At 36.0% G+C, this 16224-nt stretch overlaps 1 protein-coding gene across 2 annotated transcripts; it reads left to right on the forward strand.

The window, feature by feature from the left end:
* Positions 1–6478: 6478 nt before the first annotated feature.
* Positions 6479–14346, forward strand: LOC112516986 (phospholipid:diacylglycerol acyltransferase 1-like). 2 transcript variants are annotated; one of them, XM_025124265.1, is made up of 7 exons: positions 6479–6567; positions 6704–7240; positions 8224–8446; positions 9262–9542; positions 10302–10623; positions 11310–11569; positions 12476–12959. In XM_025124265.1, exons 2-7 carry the CDS (start codon positions 6756–6758, stop codon positions 12957–12959), a joined length of 2055 nt encoding a protein of 684 aa, XP_024980033.1. In that variant the 5' UTR covers positions 6479–6567; positions 6704–6755. The 2 variants fall into 2 exon arrangements, with proteins under 2 accessions (XP_024980033.1, XP_024980034.1); XM_025124266.1 differs by adding an exon at positions 14093–14346 and having other exon boundaries at positions 6481–7240; positions 12476–12968.
* The last annotated feature ends 1878 nt before the right edge of the window (positions 14347–16224 follow it).

Consider the following 16224-nt stretch of genomic DNA (forward strand, 5'->3'; position numbering starts at 1 on the left):
GATTGGGGAAGAAGTGAGGAATTCAATGAGAATTGATAAGAATGAAGAAATGAAGGATTCATGGGTGAGTGGGAAGCTAAACGAGGGGCAATAATATGTATGTTGTGTTGGTGCTCACGCACTTTTATTGCTCCCCTTAATTTCCGCCATTAAATAGATACCCTCTTCTCTCATTTTACAATTAAGACCGCTAAAAAGTCAACAATAAATATGTAATATATATGTATAGAACTATGCCACAACACCTTTAATAAGCATTTACCGGTAAAATTCAACACTATTACATACTTACTAGGTAAAATTTTAGTTCACTTAAACAGTATTACATGCAACAATTTACCTGGTAAGTGCTAACCGTGGAAAGAGTCGTCACCATCACTTATTGGATAAGACTCCGGGTCATTACGTTCGTTCTTACCGGGTAAGATTTTTGGTTCTTGTCATATTCAATAGGTAAAATAATGTGACTTGGTAAGTGCTTATCCGGATAAACATTTAATAAATGGTCCCTAAATTTTTATAAAAAAAAAAAATAGAAGATTTCGTCTTTTGGTTTACTAGAGATTGGACTTTCACACAACTTTGATTACTTTCATCTACCTTCATTTACCTTCATGCATTTGCATTCACACACTTTCGATTAAAGATGAAAATGAGACATGGGTCCTAACCCAACACCTTGATCATGCCTTCATCCCGCCCATGTATTCCCCAATGGGTTTCACAGGGGTGGGAGGAGGAATCCCTGCGCGGGATATAACGAATCTGTGGGGTATATGCCTAGTAAAAAATAACATGGAATGTATACTGTAACACCTTAAAAATTTATGATTCGTAAAATAAATAAATGTTAAGTGTTAAAATTTAAAGAGTAAACGACATACGAGATTAAAGTGTCGATACTCAAAAAATATGATTTTATTGCAATAAATGAAATCAATAAAAAAAAATGAAACATTTTGTATTTAATTGATTTGGGATGAAAATGCAGAAAGAAAAACAAAAGAGACTAATTCTACCAAAAGTAGAAAATCAATTTGGAAATGATTGAGATTTGGGAAATCAATCACGTTTTTCCTATTCTAGAGATGGTTTGACGCCCTATAAATTGAAAATTTCGGCTGAAATTTTGTGGAGACGTTCCTAAGGGTGTAAGGGAGTAACCGTCTTTGGAATTTCGAGATTTCATCAAGAAACGAGAGATATATCGAGTTTGAAGCGACATAGAGTCATTCAGCACAAAAACGGCGATTGGAGGTAAAATACTCAACCAAAAAATTTGATGTATAATATATGGTTGGCTTCGTTTTTCAATTACCTTTCTGTTGGTACAAGTCTCGTGGGCTATGGTGGCCTGTACATCGAGCGGTTTAGACTAGAAGCTGTTGTGGTGGCGGCTCGACGAGATTCGGGTACAAAAACTCAAAATACGAGTTTAATATTGAACCGTAGGGGCTGTAAATTTGGATACGAGTTGGGATTATTATTATGTATAAGATTTTGTAAAAAGTTTGGTGAAAAAAGATCGGAAAAATATCTCAAATAAAGATCGTTCACGATAGCCGTACCAAGGGTGCGACCGGGTTGGGCCGGGCGTCGAGTTGAGTCGGCCGACACTAGACCAAGTTTAGGCCATGGCCGACTTATTTCGGTCGAGTTCGGTTAGACTCGAATTGTTTTGATAAAATTGGTATTTGTTAAAAAGAGATTTGGGGCTTGTTTATTTACTTAGATTAATCGAAATAAATCGGGATGTTTCGATTAAGTTGGTCAAGATTTTGACATCAATTGTAAAGGTTATTAATTAATTGGATTTTCATATTTAAATTATAAGAAATAATTTAATAACTTAATTCGGGAGTTGTGACTAGATAATTGTGGGATCGGACGTTTTTATATCGAGAATCGTATATAATCAAATGTTGGGTTTAATACGTCGTAATTTATTTTGGATGTGAAAAAGAATTCCATTGGGGAGGCGGTATATGGCGACGAGGTATGCTTGGGGTTGACCCGTTGACCATTCCTACCCCAAAGTTGACCTATTTGACTTTCATGTTGACTTTTTGGGGAAATGTCAATACTCTAATTATTGAAATATAATTACATGTTATATGATATTACTCAGGGACGAGGTTTAGCCAAACGAAACTATTCAGGTAAGTCTTCGTGAGACTTTAACTGGGATGCATGCTTATGTACAAATTATTTGAGCATTACGATTTTTTTTATGTACATGTTTATGGGTTTATTGCATGTAAATGAATTATTATTGTGGGTTACATACTATTTGTTTACGTGTTTTTAAACATTAATTAGCATGTTATAAACGGGTTAATATTTTTGTCGGGTATGGGAATGGGTCAAAAGTCATAAGGGATGGCACATCCTAGGGATGGGTGACCGGACAAGGGATAGCCGTGTAACCCGGGGAAGTGCCGATGACAGTAAGACCCTAACCCGACGAAAAATTAAGAGATCTCATTATTATTTAAAAAAGGATGAAACAAATGTGCATATTATTTTATTTGGGGCATTGTTTGTTTTATGCATGATGAGGTGTGTATGATTGTGCCACAAAAACCATGAACTCACCGAGTTTTATAAAGCTTACTATTAGTATGCATCTCAGGTGCAAGAGGTTCAAGGGTGGACAAGAACAAGGTTCTCGCCTAGATAGTAATATTATTGTTATATTTTCGGATGTTTAGGTTTATGCTTAAACTCATTTTGTAATGTAACCCAGTATGGGACAGGTTAGTGTTGAGCTATTAATTTTAATTAGATTTGGAAGACTTCCGATGTAGTATGGCTTTATTAGCCGCTATATTTTGAGGTTATTTATTGTTACTTAATGAGAATTACGTGACACAACTCATAGTGAAAACGAGTGTGTTACATATACATTATATATATACACACACACACACATAGTGAAAAAATGAAATGCAAACTATGAACATGTACGATGGTACCAATCTTTTTGGAGACCCTGTTACACTTGTACTAAGACAATAGATCGCAAAACGAGTAATAAATAAAACAAAATATGAAAGTTAATACCATATATTACATTAAAGTTCTTTTATAAATTAAAAAACAATAATGTTTTAAAGTGATAAAAGGCAAATTGCAAGAAAAATAACGTACTTTAACTTGATTCATATTTCGAGTAACGTACTTTCAAAACTTCCATTTTGGTACCTAAGATGTAAAGTTTGAAACATTTAAGTACCCAAGTAACCCGTTGAAGCATTAACTGGTTACCATGCTGATGTGGCGAATGATGGATGAAATTAGGTTGAATAGCGAATAATACTGAGTTGGATACCACATCACTCGTCACATCAGCATGGTAGCCGGTTAATGCTTCAACCGGGTACTTAAATGTTTAAAACTTTACATCTTATGTATCAAAATAGAAGTTCTCAAAATACGTTACCGAAAATAAGAATCAAGTTAAAGTACGTTACTTTTTCATACAATTTGTCCATTATAAAATAACATATGAAATTCACTTAAATATAAAATTCTTCGAAAACCATATTTAGGAATCGTCAAATAGGCTAAAATAGTAAAAGCCTATTAAGCTAAAAAAATGTATAAGTGGGCTAAAGGTTAAGGCATAAATAATTAGGTAAAGGCTAAAACATGTATAATAGTGCACCAGAATATAGGGGCTATTTATATATCTTATGATAATTATAATTAATAGAAATAAAGTAAATAATTAAATCATTTAATTTATAAATATTTTTACACACTTTCATATTACATACATACCTAAATATATGTAGTACCAATTTGAATGAAAATTTTGATGTAATTAATGATAGTTTGAAAAAACTCGATTCATGCAAATAAGAAATTATGTTTTATTCGGTTTGGAAAATTCTTATGAATTGGCAAAGGCACGGATGAAAATTGTTGCAACAACAATGGTTGTAGAGGTAGAGTCATTGATGATTGGTGGATGATGGTGGTTGTAAATGACGTGAAGATGGTAGATAGTGGTAGTGGTCGACAGTGGTGGAGGAGATAATTGTGACTGATGTGGTGGTGGTAGCCGACGATACTAGTGGTGGTAGCGATGGGCGATGGTGGTAGACGGTAGTTGTGGAGGTAGAGGCGGTGGTGGTTGGTGGACGATGATGATTGTGGAGGACGTGAAAATGGTGGAAAGTGGTGATGGTGGAAGTAATTGTGGTCGATGTAGGGGAGGTAGTGGTTATGGTGGGCAATAGTAGTGGTAGCCGGTGGTGGTGTTGGGTCGTGGTAGTGGTAGCCGATGGTGATGGTGGTTGTGGAGGAATGTGGATGTGAGGTGGCTCACGGTGGTGGTGGTCGTGATGATGAACGATGGTGGTCGGTGACCAAAGATGGTGTGCTAATGGATAGTCGTAGTTGTGGAGGTGGTGGAAGTTGTTGTTACTAGAAGAGGAGGTAGCCGACAGTGGCTACCTATGATGACGGTGGCCACGACAGGCGGTGATGACCATTAAAACAAATATCATAGTAAGGTTATATATTAAAAAGGGTTAAAATATTTTAGATCATGTCTCATCAGTGTCCCATCTTGTTCCACCTATTTTGATGGAACGAGAAAAAACCTTTTTTTTGTTATATCTTGTCCCTTTCCCATATCGTATCAAATACGAGACCGTAAATACTCGTTCTATCATATCACGTCAAACATGAAACAATAAGTTTTGTTTCATTCTTTAATGTTCCGTCCTAACCGCAACCTTAACGGTAAGAAGTTATCAAGTAAATAAATAGCAGATAACTTGAAGAAGTTGCGTTTCCCATCCTAACCGATGGCTGACGTCATCATTTGTCCACAAAAGATAGCAGAGTTACACGTGGATCAAGTTTACAATTTGTAAAAAAGGTCCCTATTCTTTTTTGCAAGATGTCAAACGAGTCCAATAAAAATCATTATATTTCTTGCTACATCTCATGACAACACTATCATCATATAAGGGTTGGGTTCCGGTAAGAATAAAGGGTTGTTTGCCAGTTATTGAAGGGTTAAGTGTACAATGCTTAAGTGGTCAGAATGATTAAAAGGCTCTCGTGATATAAGATGCTCAATGGTTAAAGGAGACCCATGATATAAATTTATTTAGAGGGTTTTAGAACCATTAAGAGACAAATCTTTTTAGGGTTGGGTTCCGGTAAGAATAAAGGGTTGTTTGCCAGTTATTGAAGGGTTTAGTGTACAATGCTTAAGTGGTCAGAATGATTAAAAGACTCTCGTGATATAAGATGCTCAATGGTTAAAGGAGACCCATGATATAAAATTATTTAGAGGGTTTTAGAACCATTAAGAGACAAATCTTTTTATTACCAAACAAGATTTATCTCTTAACGATTCAAAGACTGTCTCTTAATGAAACTATTAAGAGGTAAACAAACAGCCCCTAAAACTTATGATGAGAAGAGATCTTCACACTTGGATTAATTATAATTGTAGAGAACCACTTGATCAACACTAATGAGATACACTATATCAATTGTCTTTTAAAGTGCAATTCATAGGTTATTTTGGGAATAAAAGTGACCAAATGTCCAAATCTCTTATTATATATCTCGTCTTAACTCACATTCTCATATACTTCATCTATCACATGAAATGTCGACTAAATACATATTATTTTATTTTTGATTTTTTTTTACAAAGATTTAAGTTTATTTCTATTTTGCATTACTAATAAACAAAAAGACTGCGTAAATAGTAATGAGACTAACCAAGGAGTTGTTACAAGTTATGTTCAGGTCTTCTGGGTCTAATCAGGTGAAGTTTTCAAGCAAATAACTTGTCTTGAAAAATCCTATTTAATTGGTTATCAAACTCGTTTGATGACCGATTAGGGCATGATTTAGACATGGTCAAAGCCCGAATTATAACCAATCAAATCAGGCTCTAAGTTTGGTTCAATACGAGTTATACAAGCATCAAAATCTTTTTTGGTGCTTTTAACTGAGCCTATCGAAGAGAGGTCAGCAGTAACCGAGCCTCTTATCTTCTAAGAGGTCAGAGGTCCAAACCTCATTAATGGTGAGAAGGGTGTGTGAGTTTATTTATTGCATTTGTCGTATATAAAATATATTATATATTTCAAAAAAAATGAAGAATAAAACATCTTAAACGAAATTCAACTAACTTTGTTTTCAAATTCACCAAATAAACGGGCTGATGAATACGAGAACTTATGAACACTCTTCCAGTTCCTCGCACACACGAGCATGAGAACACACGAGCATCCAACAGAATGAAGAGGAAAGGCACCCTCGGTACCAGAAAGCATTTTGGTGGCCTTTTTGGGGAAAATAATATTATTTAGGGTTATTTTTGTCAATCAAGGAAAGTTAAGGGACTGTAGCATGAAATCTTCAAAAGAAATAGTTTTCTAGCTTTTGGTCACGGATCTGGGCCCACGTCAGATCCAACATACGGTCCCTTCCATGAATTTTAGCGGAGATCACTCACCGGAAAATCTTCCACCTCCGATCACCGGCGTCTTTTCTCATACACAGTGATTCTTTCTCCCTCTCTGTATATATGTATGTTGCTGTATCTATTTCATAACAATAAAATATTAACTGTTTTAGTGAGAGTTAGGGTTTAAAAGGTTCTAGAATAGTCCTGAGCTTACTCTGTGAAAAGCTATAAACAAAACTAATCTGAAAGTTTTATCAGATCAAATTTGATCAATACCTCTTCATTTACACACACATATTCATAAAAAAACATGCCGGCGGCAAGGAGGAGGAAGGGCCACGGCGGTGATTCGAAGAAAGCAACAACTTCCGAGCAGCAACCTGCTCCTAGATTGGACCGGAAAGTCGAAGAGCAGAAGAGAGAAAAAGAGAGAAAAACGAAGGATTTGAATAATAAAAATATCAACAATTTGAAGAAAGAGAGGAGTAAACGGACATGTATAGATGGTTGTTGCTGGTTGATCGGGTTTATATGTTCGACTTGGTGGTTTTTGTTGTTTTTATACAATGCGATGCCGGCATCGTTCCCGCAGTACGTGACGGAGGCGATAACGGGTCCAATGCCCGACCCGCCGGGTGTAAAGATGCATAAAGAAGGGTTAAAGGTGAAGCATCCGGTTATTTTTGTACCCGGAATAGTGACCGGCGGGCTTGAATTGTGGGAAGGCCACCCCTGTATGGATGGTTTGTTTAGGAAGCGGCTGTGGGGTGGTACTTTCGGTGAAATATATAAAAGGTGATATCTAGTTTCTCTTTAATTCCAACTTTTAAGTTATATGCTTCTTTGATTTTTCTGTTCACTTGTTTCATCATTGCATTTCTTATATGTTTTTATCTTTAATTAAGCAGCCCTCTTGTGGGTTATTGAGCTATGATGGTATCTTTGATTGTTGACGATGGCGTGATGGCATATTATATGGTTTTCTGGTGATTCTTTCTCTCAGAAGTTTGTTGTTTTGATGAGGAAATCAAGAATTTGTTTTCTTTGCAACCATTATAAGCATATTGGTGACCATAGTTTTTTGTTAAAATATGTGGAATCGTGTTAGATTACTGACTAAAAGAGCTTTTGAAGAGAGAAGGTTGGTTCCAACATATAATGAGGAGAAATAGTTCAAGTCTAGCCAATGTGACACTCTAACAAACAATTGTTTCAGAGTATTGAAAGGGGGCTAGACGGGTGGGGACTAAAAAATTACAGATTGCCCCATAGAGTGGTAGACCTTGACTTTGATATCATGCTAGAATATGTGGAACCCCGTTAGTTTACTCTCAAAAGGAGCTCTTGAGGAGAGAAGAAGGGTCCAACATATATTTGTGGAAATGATCCAAAATGGTCCAAGTCTTGCTAATGTTGTACTCTAAATTTTTGTACTTTATTTTTGACGCTTTCCCACCTAAAGTTTGTTGAACTGAACAAATTAGTTCTTGATATATCTGAGCTTATATATCATGATATATGTACAAACTACTCTCCATTTCCACCAAATAGTATCCATTAATTAATAATGGATATATGTAAATCAAGTCTGTTTTGTTGAAATCATTGAACAGTAAAATGGTTTCTTAATCTTTGAGACCTTTCAGGGGGAACAGCAAAGGTAGTGCAAAGGGACCGCTTATTTTTCAGCTTCTTTACTTTTACAGTTGCCAATTTCTAATCGCCATTTCGATTCAGATCACACTATATTTCTATTATGTACTTTTTATTATTTGCAGGCCCTTGTGCTGGATTGAGCATATGTCACTGGATAATGAAACTGGACTGGATCCTCCTGGTGTAAGAGTCAGGCCTGTATCTGGGCTTGTGGCAGCTGATTACTTTGCTGCAGGCTATTTTGTATGGGCAGTTTTGATTGCCAATTTGGCTCGCATCGGATATGAGGAGAAAAACATGTATATGGCTGCTTATGATTGGAGGCTCTCATTTCAAAATACCGAGGTATGTTTGAAACACAACACTTACATCCCTGCATTAATGCTGTTAGAGTCCCAAATCGGCATGGCTTGAACCATTGACCTCTCTACTTATCGGAATCCCTGCTTTTCACAAGGGCTCTTTCAGAGAGTAACCTGATGGGTTTCCACATATTCTTGCATAGTATCAGAACCAAGATCACTCGCACTCTAGGCAATCTGTACCTGTCTAGACCCTGACCTGTCTAGGCCCCACAATCTGGGTCCATCTAGCCTTCACCGGTGGGGGCGTGTTGGAGTACCATATCGGCCAAATTTGGACCATTTTGCCTCTATATATGTTGGAACTCCCCCATCTCCATAAGGGCTCTTTTGAAGAGTAATCTGATGGGGTTCCACGTATCCTCAAATATGGTATCAGAGTCAAGGTCAATCAACACTCTGGCAATCTGCTAGCTCTTCAATATCTAGCTTCCTCTCGTAACTCTCGACAATTTGTGTTTGTCTAGCCACTATTTGTGAGACTGGGACCATTTCACCTTTATATATGTTGGACCCCTCCCCCCTGGTCCGCCCGCTCTCCTCAAGTGATATTTTGGAGAGTAATCTAATGGCTTCCACATTTTCTCAAACATACGTGGAGATGTATGCACTTCTAACTCAAATTACCCCATTCGGTGTCTGGTTTGATGCATATTAATCAAATGTCCTTGTAATTGTTACACGGGCAATTCTCAGAAGCAACTTTTGGTCTTGGTTCATATTGGTGGTTGCTTGACAAAAAATTGGCACTGATTTGAACCGTTGTTCTAAGATGATTTGACAAACTAAAATGACCAGGTACGAGATCAAACTCTAAGCCGGATGAAAAGCAATATAGAACTCATGGTGGCCACAAGCGGTGAAAAGGTGGTTGTAATTCCACATTCTATGGGTGTTCTGTACTTCTTGCATTTTATGAAATGGGTCGAAGCACCAGCTCCAATGGGCGGTGGAGGTGGATCAGATTGGTGCGCTAAGCATATAAAAGCTGTGATGAATATAGGCGGTCCGTTTTTGGGACTTCCAAAAATAGTTGCAGGCCTTTTTTCTGCTGAAGCAAAGGATATTGCTGTAGCAAGGTATTGCTTATAACTAGAATGGCTGATTGGTATCAAGCTTTGGTCTTGTTCTATACAAGATGAAAGTGAAACATTTGCTTAACTGTATGATAAAAGGCAAATATGCTGTTCATGATTCAGCTTTCATTTGTCCTGTTTGCTTCTATTTATATTGTTGTTGCTTACTCAAATCTGGTTTCTCAAAATTTAGCATATTTGTCTTCTGGTTTCTCAAAATTTAGCATATTTGTCTTTCTTTTTATTCATGTTGTTATTGCTTACTCATATCTAGCTTTCAAAAATTTAGCATGCCTTTATTTGTCTCTTTCACACACTTTTCACTGGCCGGGGTTTTTCACGGTGACAACCGCAATACTTTTCTGGGTAGATGTCAAGTCTATATATATAGGGTCAGGTTAAGGGGAAACCGCAAAAAAATGAAAAACTGAGGAACATACTGGTAACCGTTCATCTGGAAAGTATGTGCATGTGCATACAAGTAATTTGTAAGCAATTTGTTCAGTGTGCACATGTGGATAACATGCACACTTGCATAAAAACCAAGAAACAACTTCAATTACTTGTATGCACATGTGCATACCATCCAGATGAACGGTTACCAAAGTGTTCCTTAGTTTTTCATTTTTTTGGGACTTCTCCCCTGAACCTCTCCCCCCCCCCTCTCTCTCTATATATATATATTACCCTCCAAGGCCCCACCATCGGGTGGGATATACTGGCTTGATTTGGTTTCGTTTATTTGTCCTACTATCTATGCAGGGCTGTTGCACCCGGTGTTCTGGATTTGGATATATTTGGTTTCCAAACTTTACAACATGCAATGAGGATGACTCGTACCTGGGATTCAACAATGTCATTGATACCAAAAGGTGGGGACGCCATCTGGGGTACTCTTGATTGGTCCCCTGAAGCTGACCATGAATGTGTTGCTAAGAAAGTGAAGAAGAATGAGACTCAAGCAGTAGGTGAAAATGGAGCTGTTTTTGATGGTTTAAAATCTCATAATTATGGAAGAATCATATCTTTCGGAAAGGATGTTGCTGAATTGCATTCATCAAAAGTTGAGAGGGTGGACTTTAGGGTAATATTTCATTAAAAAATTTCAGTAACCTCTGTCTGTGTTTAGTCTCACAGACAACCAAATAATACATGGGTATCTGGTATTAAGCTAAATGGCCTTATGACAAGTGCTTTAAATTGACTGAAATAACTGATCCCATTAAGGAGGTTCACTTTTTAGCCACTTTTGTACCTCATTTCGACTTTTAGCCATTTCTTACGCATAAGCCTTATGCGTATGCATAAGGTTTGCTTTTCTGGGAAAAAAAAGAAAAAAATTCTTGCGCATTTATGCGTAACTTTTTTTTATGCTCAAGGATTTATGTGCAACTTCTTTTTTCATTTAAAAATAGGTCTAAAAGTAAAAGATGAGGCTTATGCGTAACGTTTTTTTGATCGAAAAGCAAACCTTATGCATATGCGTAAGGCTTATGCGCAAGAAAGGGCTAAAAGTCGAAATGAGGTACAAAAGTGGCTAAAAACTGAAACCCTTGATGGGATTGACTATTTCACTCAATTTCCCGCTTTTAAAACCATGACCTTTTGGCAGGTTTCGAGGCATTCTTTTGTTAAGTAGTGACATTCTCAAACCCGTCAGAAGGTCATGGATTTAAAAAACCTTGTCAGAAGGCCATTTAGCCAAAGGACCCCCAACAAATTATGTACATTGCAAGCTTAAATTCTCATGTAAGAACTTTTGTGACGTAGGGTGCTGTGAAGGGTAATAACTTTGCAAACAGATCTTGTCGAGATGTATGGAACGAGTACCATGAAATGGGGATTGCGGATATGAAAGCCGTTGCAGATTACAAGGCTTTCACCATTGAATCTGTTTTGGAACTTTTGGAATTCGTGGCTCCAAGGATGATGAAGCGCGGCAGTGCTCATTACTCTTATGGAATAGCCGATAATTTAGAGGATCCTAAGTATGAACACTATAAGTACTGGTCAAATCCCTTAGAAACCAGGTTAGACACTCTTTACTTCTATATTGCTTTCAGGGGCTGTTTGGTTGGTTTTCCATTGAGTCATGTATGGATAAAGTTGTTTATATAGATTGGGAAGGTTTTTGTTGGGAGGGTTTTTTCATAGATTGAAGGAGCCTGTTTTTTAGCTGGAAGGGGCAGGTTTGGAACAAACTTGGCTTTTTGCATAAAGCTCCTCCCTAGAAGCTTACTGAATAAGCCACTATCAAACACTCATGTATAACTGACTGAATAAGTTGTGAGTTTTATTAGGCTCAGTAAGCTGCTAACAAACATCCCTCAGTTTCCTTCACAAGCCTAGGGTCTTCACGTAAACAACCGCTCTACTCTTTTAGGTAGAGGTCAGGTCGGTATACATCTTAGAGCATCGTCAACAATTTCTCCAAAAAGGATAAATCGAGATTTTGAAGTTTTTAACCTTTATTTCTGCTCCAAGAGATCCTCCACAATGGAGAAAGTAGGAAAGAGATATAATCCAAATTTGGAGAACTCCCCATAATTAAATGTTCTAGAGAGAGATTTGTTTCTTTTATTGTTCCTAACAATAAAGCTGAATGTATTATTATTTCATACTAAAGTTAATTTTAAAGTATTCTTCGGATATTAAATCTATTGAATATTTTAATAATATAATTTATGTTGAAATCTCTATAATGGAGAAACTGTTGGAGATTAATGTAATTTTTTTCGGAGATTTTAACTTTTTGCTTCTCCATTTTGGAGAAATTATAAAGAATCTGTTGGAGATGATCTTAGCTCCATGGACCCCACCTCCTGGTAAGATATATTGGGTTCGTTTGGTCTTGCATATCATACCCTCAAGAAGTGTTCAATTTAATTATCGACTTTTCATCTTTGAACTTATTAAATGCGTTTATGCCTTTGCAGATTACCAAATGCTCCAGAAATGGAGATATTTTCCATGTATGGAGTCGGTCTGCCCACCGAAAGATCATATATTTATAAGTTTAGTCCAACGGCCGAATGCCATATTCCTTTTCAGATCGATACCTCAGCCGAGGGTGGAAATGATGAAGATTGTTTGAGAGCCGGGGTTTATTCTGTTGACGGAGACGAAACCGTTCCTGTTCTAAGTGCAGGTTTCATGTGTGCAAAAGGTTGGCGGGGGAAAACGCGATTTAATCCATCGGGGATTAAAACGTATATCAGAGAGTACGATCATGCCCCTCCAGCAACTCTGTTGGAGGGAAGAGGAACACAAAGTGGAAATCATGTTGATATAATGGGAAATTTTGCTTTAATAGAAGATATTATACGAGTAGCAGCCGGAGCTACAGGAAATGATCTGGGAGGAGACCAAGTTTACTCCGATGTTTTCAAATGGTCAGAAAGGATCAAGTTACGACTATAGATACAATTGGTGAGTCATACAAGCTTGTTTGCATTTGATATTATATTTATACTTTAGTATTATAAGATCCCCGATTGGTTGGGGAGGGGAACGAAAGTTGCCTTATAAGGAACTGGATACCTCCTCTATTAGACGTGTTTTAAGACCGTTGAGTCCTGGTGTGGACAAAATGGACAATAGGACATTTACATAGGACCCACAATTGTTTGGTCTCATAAACATAAATCCTATAAAGCAGTCTATTATGTCATTTACACAATTTTGGTTTCCTATAAAATCGATCGTAGTGGGAGTTCATATTAAGTTTGCTAGGATATGTTGAACCCTTTTGAGTCTCTCTCTAAAAGAACACTACAACAACATTAGGTTTATAGGATGCCTAAAATGTCTAAAGTCATAATAAAATGCTCTATAGGACAAAAAAAATGTCTTATTTAAAAGTGTTGCAATAGGTTTATATGACATTTTTGGGCGTTTTAATAAGTTTTTTAGTACACTTTTAAATTAAAATGTCGTCCAAAGGGACTTTGGTCTAGCGATATCGTAGCCCTTGGCCTTCTAGGAGGTCAGGGGTTCAAACCTCACCATAGGTGAGGAGGGTGTGTGAGTTTATTTGTTGCATTTGCCGTATATAAATATTATATACTTCAAAAAAAAATTAAAATGTCGTATTAGTTATTTTTATGGACAACTTTTTTTATTATAAAAAGATGGGTTTATAGGCCATTTCAAAAAATGGTTTTATAAAACTGCTAATACGGCATTTTGTTTTAAGTGTACTAAAAAACTTGTTAAAACGCCAAAAAAAAGTCTTATAATTAGGATGTTTAGACATTTTATTATAGTTTGATCCTTTGTATAGGACGTTTTATAGTTTGATCCTATAAACTTAAAACGCCAAAAAAAAACGTCTTGTTATTACACTTTTAGATAGGACGCTTTATAGTTTGATCCTATAAACTTAAGTCATGTATGGTATTCTATTAGCATGTTTAGACATTTTAGACGTGCTATGAACCCAATTTTGCTGATGTAATACTCCAGTAAACCTTAAAGGTGCGTCATTTAAGAACGATGAAAAGCGAATAAATATTCAAAGTTCTTTTCTCATGTTAACCAATCTGCTCGTGCAGATCGAGTAGATTGCAAACAATGAATGAGCGGCTCATGTGATAGCTAATACACGAGAGCCGATATACCGAATGAAAAGAAGGCGGGAGTTTGATGATGACAACAATGATATATGATGGTGGCGATCGATGGTGAAACAAGGGTATCAAATCGATTTCGAGGATATTGTGAAATTCCCAAATTCTCATACAAACATGATTATGATCTTCAAGAAATAAGATGAAGAGAGAGTAGATCACCAAAAATCTCGTGATTGATTGAGAGAGAAATTACAATGCTAATTCAGATTACATAATGCTAATGACTTGCTAATTACAATTACAAAGGAAACTACTATTTATACTAAAGAAGGAATAAAGCTATTCTATTATAAAGCATGTAAAATACGGAGAACTTGAATACAACAATAACGCACATACTTGAACCCAACATATTGTAATGGGAAGTTGGCAGGCATTGTGTAGGATTTAGTAAGATGTAGCCATTTTTGCAGCAGTTTTTTAGACTGTAATCACATAGAATCATCAACAGGAAGGCATGTATTTCATTAGCTACAATTTAAAATGCTCTTTTGGCAAGCTGTTATTGAACAAATTTCAGCCTACAATATGCATGTAAAAATACAATCCTACATTATAGTAAGATTTATTCGGGTTATTATATTCTTTTTTTTTAAAACCTGGATATTCAACCTGTTATGGGAGCCTACTAATCCCAAGACGACCACCTGCTTTGCAGATAGCCTGAAGTCAATCGCATTTGAACCTCTGTGGCCACAAGGGATTTTTATTCCTCCTTATGTTATTATATTCTTAGGGGTTTGTTTACCTAAACGCTCTATCTGGTAAGCGTTTACCTTATCTGTAAGAGTCGAACACTTTTTACTTGGCTTACCGAGTAAGATTTTAATCCATTATAACGGCATCGTATGCAACATTTTTATTCGGTAAGCGATTCACAAGTAAGACTTACAGGATAAGACTCTTGATCTTTGTCATCGCTCTTACTAGGTAAGATTCTCAATGTTTGTCATGTTCATCCGATAAGATAAACTGATCTGGTAAACACTTGTCAGTAAGCGTTTTGTGAACGACCCCTTAGATCATCTCCAACAGATTCAAATGTTTACGAGAGAAATAACATTTTAGTAAATTTATGAAACATTTCAATAATATAATCAATGTTGTTTCGCAATAGAGAAGTTGTTGGAGTTGAATGTATTTTTCTTTTTGGATATTTTGAATTTTGCTTATCCATTTTGGAAAAGTTGTTGGAGATGCTTTTATGGATTCGGCTATCTAACTATGTCTCAATTTTACGCATCCGAAGTGTGCCATTTCGTCTTCGGTTGGAACTGTGTTCGGTTGGCTTGGTTGGTTTTAATATACGGTGCACGAATTTGGATTCAATTGACTTGGTTTAGGGTGACTCGGCCTAGGTGACTTGGTTCAGAGTCACTTGTTGAATTCATATTATTTTTGTTATTTTAGATAACTTATGTATTTGATTTTTTTTTATCGTTTAAAATATTTATTACACAATTCATTTTTATTTAGACATGAGGTTAAAATGATAATTTTTAGAGTGAATTGTAGATTTGATCCTTGTGATATTCAATTTGTTTTGGTCATGTTCCATCTGTTAACTCCGTTAGATCAAGGGCCATTTTAGCATTTTACTTTTTTTTTTGTCTTTTTCCTATAAAAAATGAAAAACAATATTTGTTCATGTAGACTTATATATATATATATATATATATATATATATATATATATATATATATATATATATATATATAGGGTCAGATTCATGGGAAAACTGTAAAAAGTGAAAAACTAAAAAAACACTTTAATAACCATCAATTAGTTGTAACCAACGACTATTAATAAATAGCAATTTTAACATTTTATTAAATAGAAAAGGGCAAAATGGTACATTTTGTTAATGGATAATCATTTCAATTTATTAAAAATCCCTCAAATAAAATAAAATTACCATAATTTATAGAAACGTTCATTTATCATCTTAAAAAATCTACAAAAAATATTTAAATAATCTACGAAAAAAAAATTATTCCCCAATCTACAAAAAAATATTCCATAACTGATTACTTCATTAGCGCTGCATGCACATG

This window comes from Cynara cardunculus (assembly GCF_001531365.2).
Source record: "Cynara cardunculus var. scolymus isolate 2C chromosome LG 8, CcrdV1, whole genome shotgun sequence".
NCBI classification, from domain to species: domain Eukaryota; kingdom Viridiplantae; phylum Streptophyta; class Magnoliopsida; order Asterales; family Asteraceae; genus Cynara; species Cynara cardunculus.

Coding starts and splice junctions, on each gene's coding strand:
- LOC112516986 (XM_025124265.1), top strand. CDS start 6,756: ATGCCGGCGGCAAGGAGGAGGAAGGGCCACGGCGGTGATTCGAAGAAA. Junction 9,543..10,301: donor AAGGATATTGCTGTAGCAAG/GTATTGCTTATA, acceptor CTATCTATGCAG/GGCTGTTGCACCCGGTGTTC. Junction 10,624..11,309: donor TTGAGAGGGTGGACTTTAGG/GTAATATTTCAT, acceptor TTTGTGACGTAG/GGTGCTGTGAAGGGTAATAA.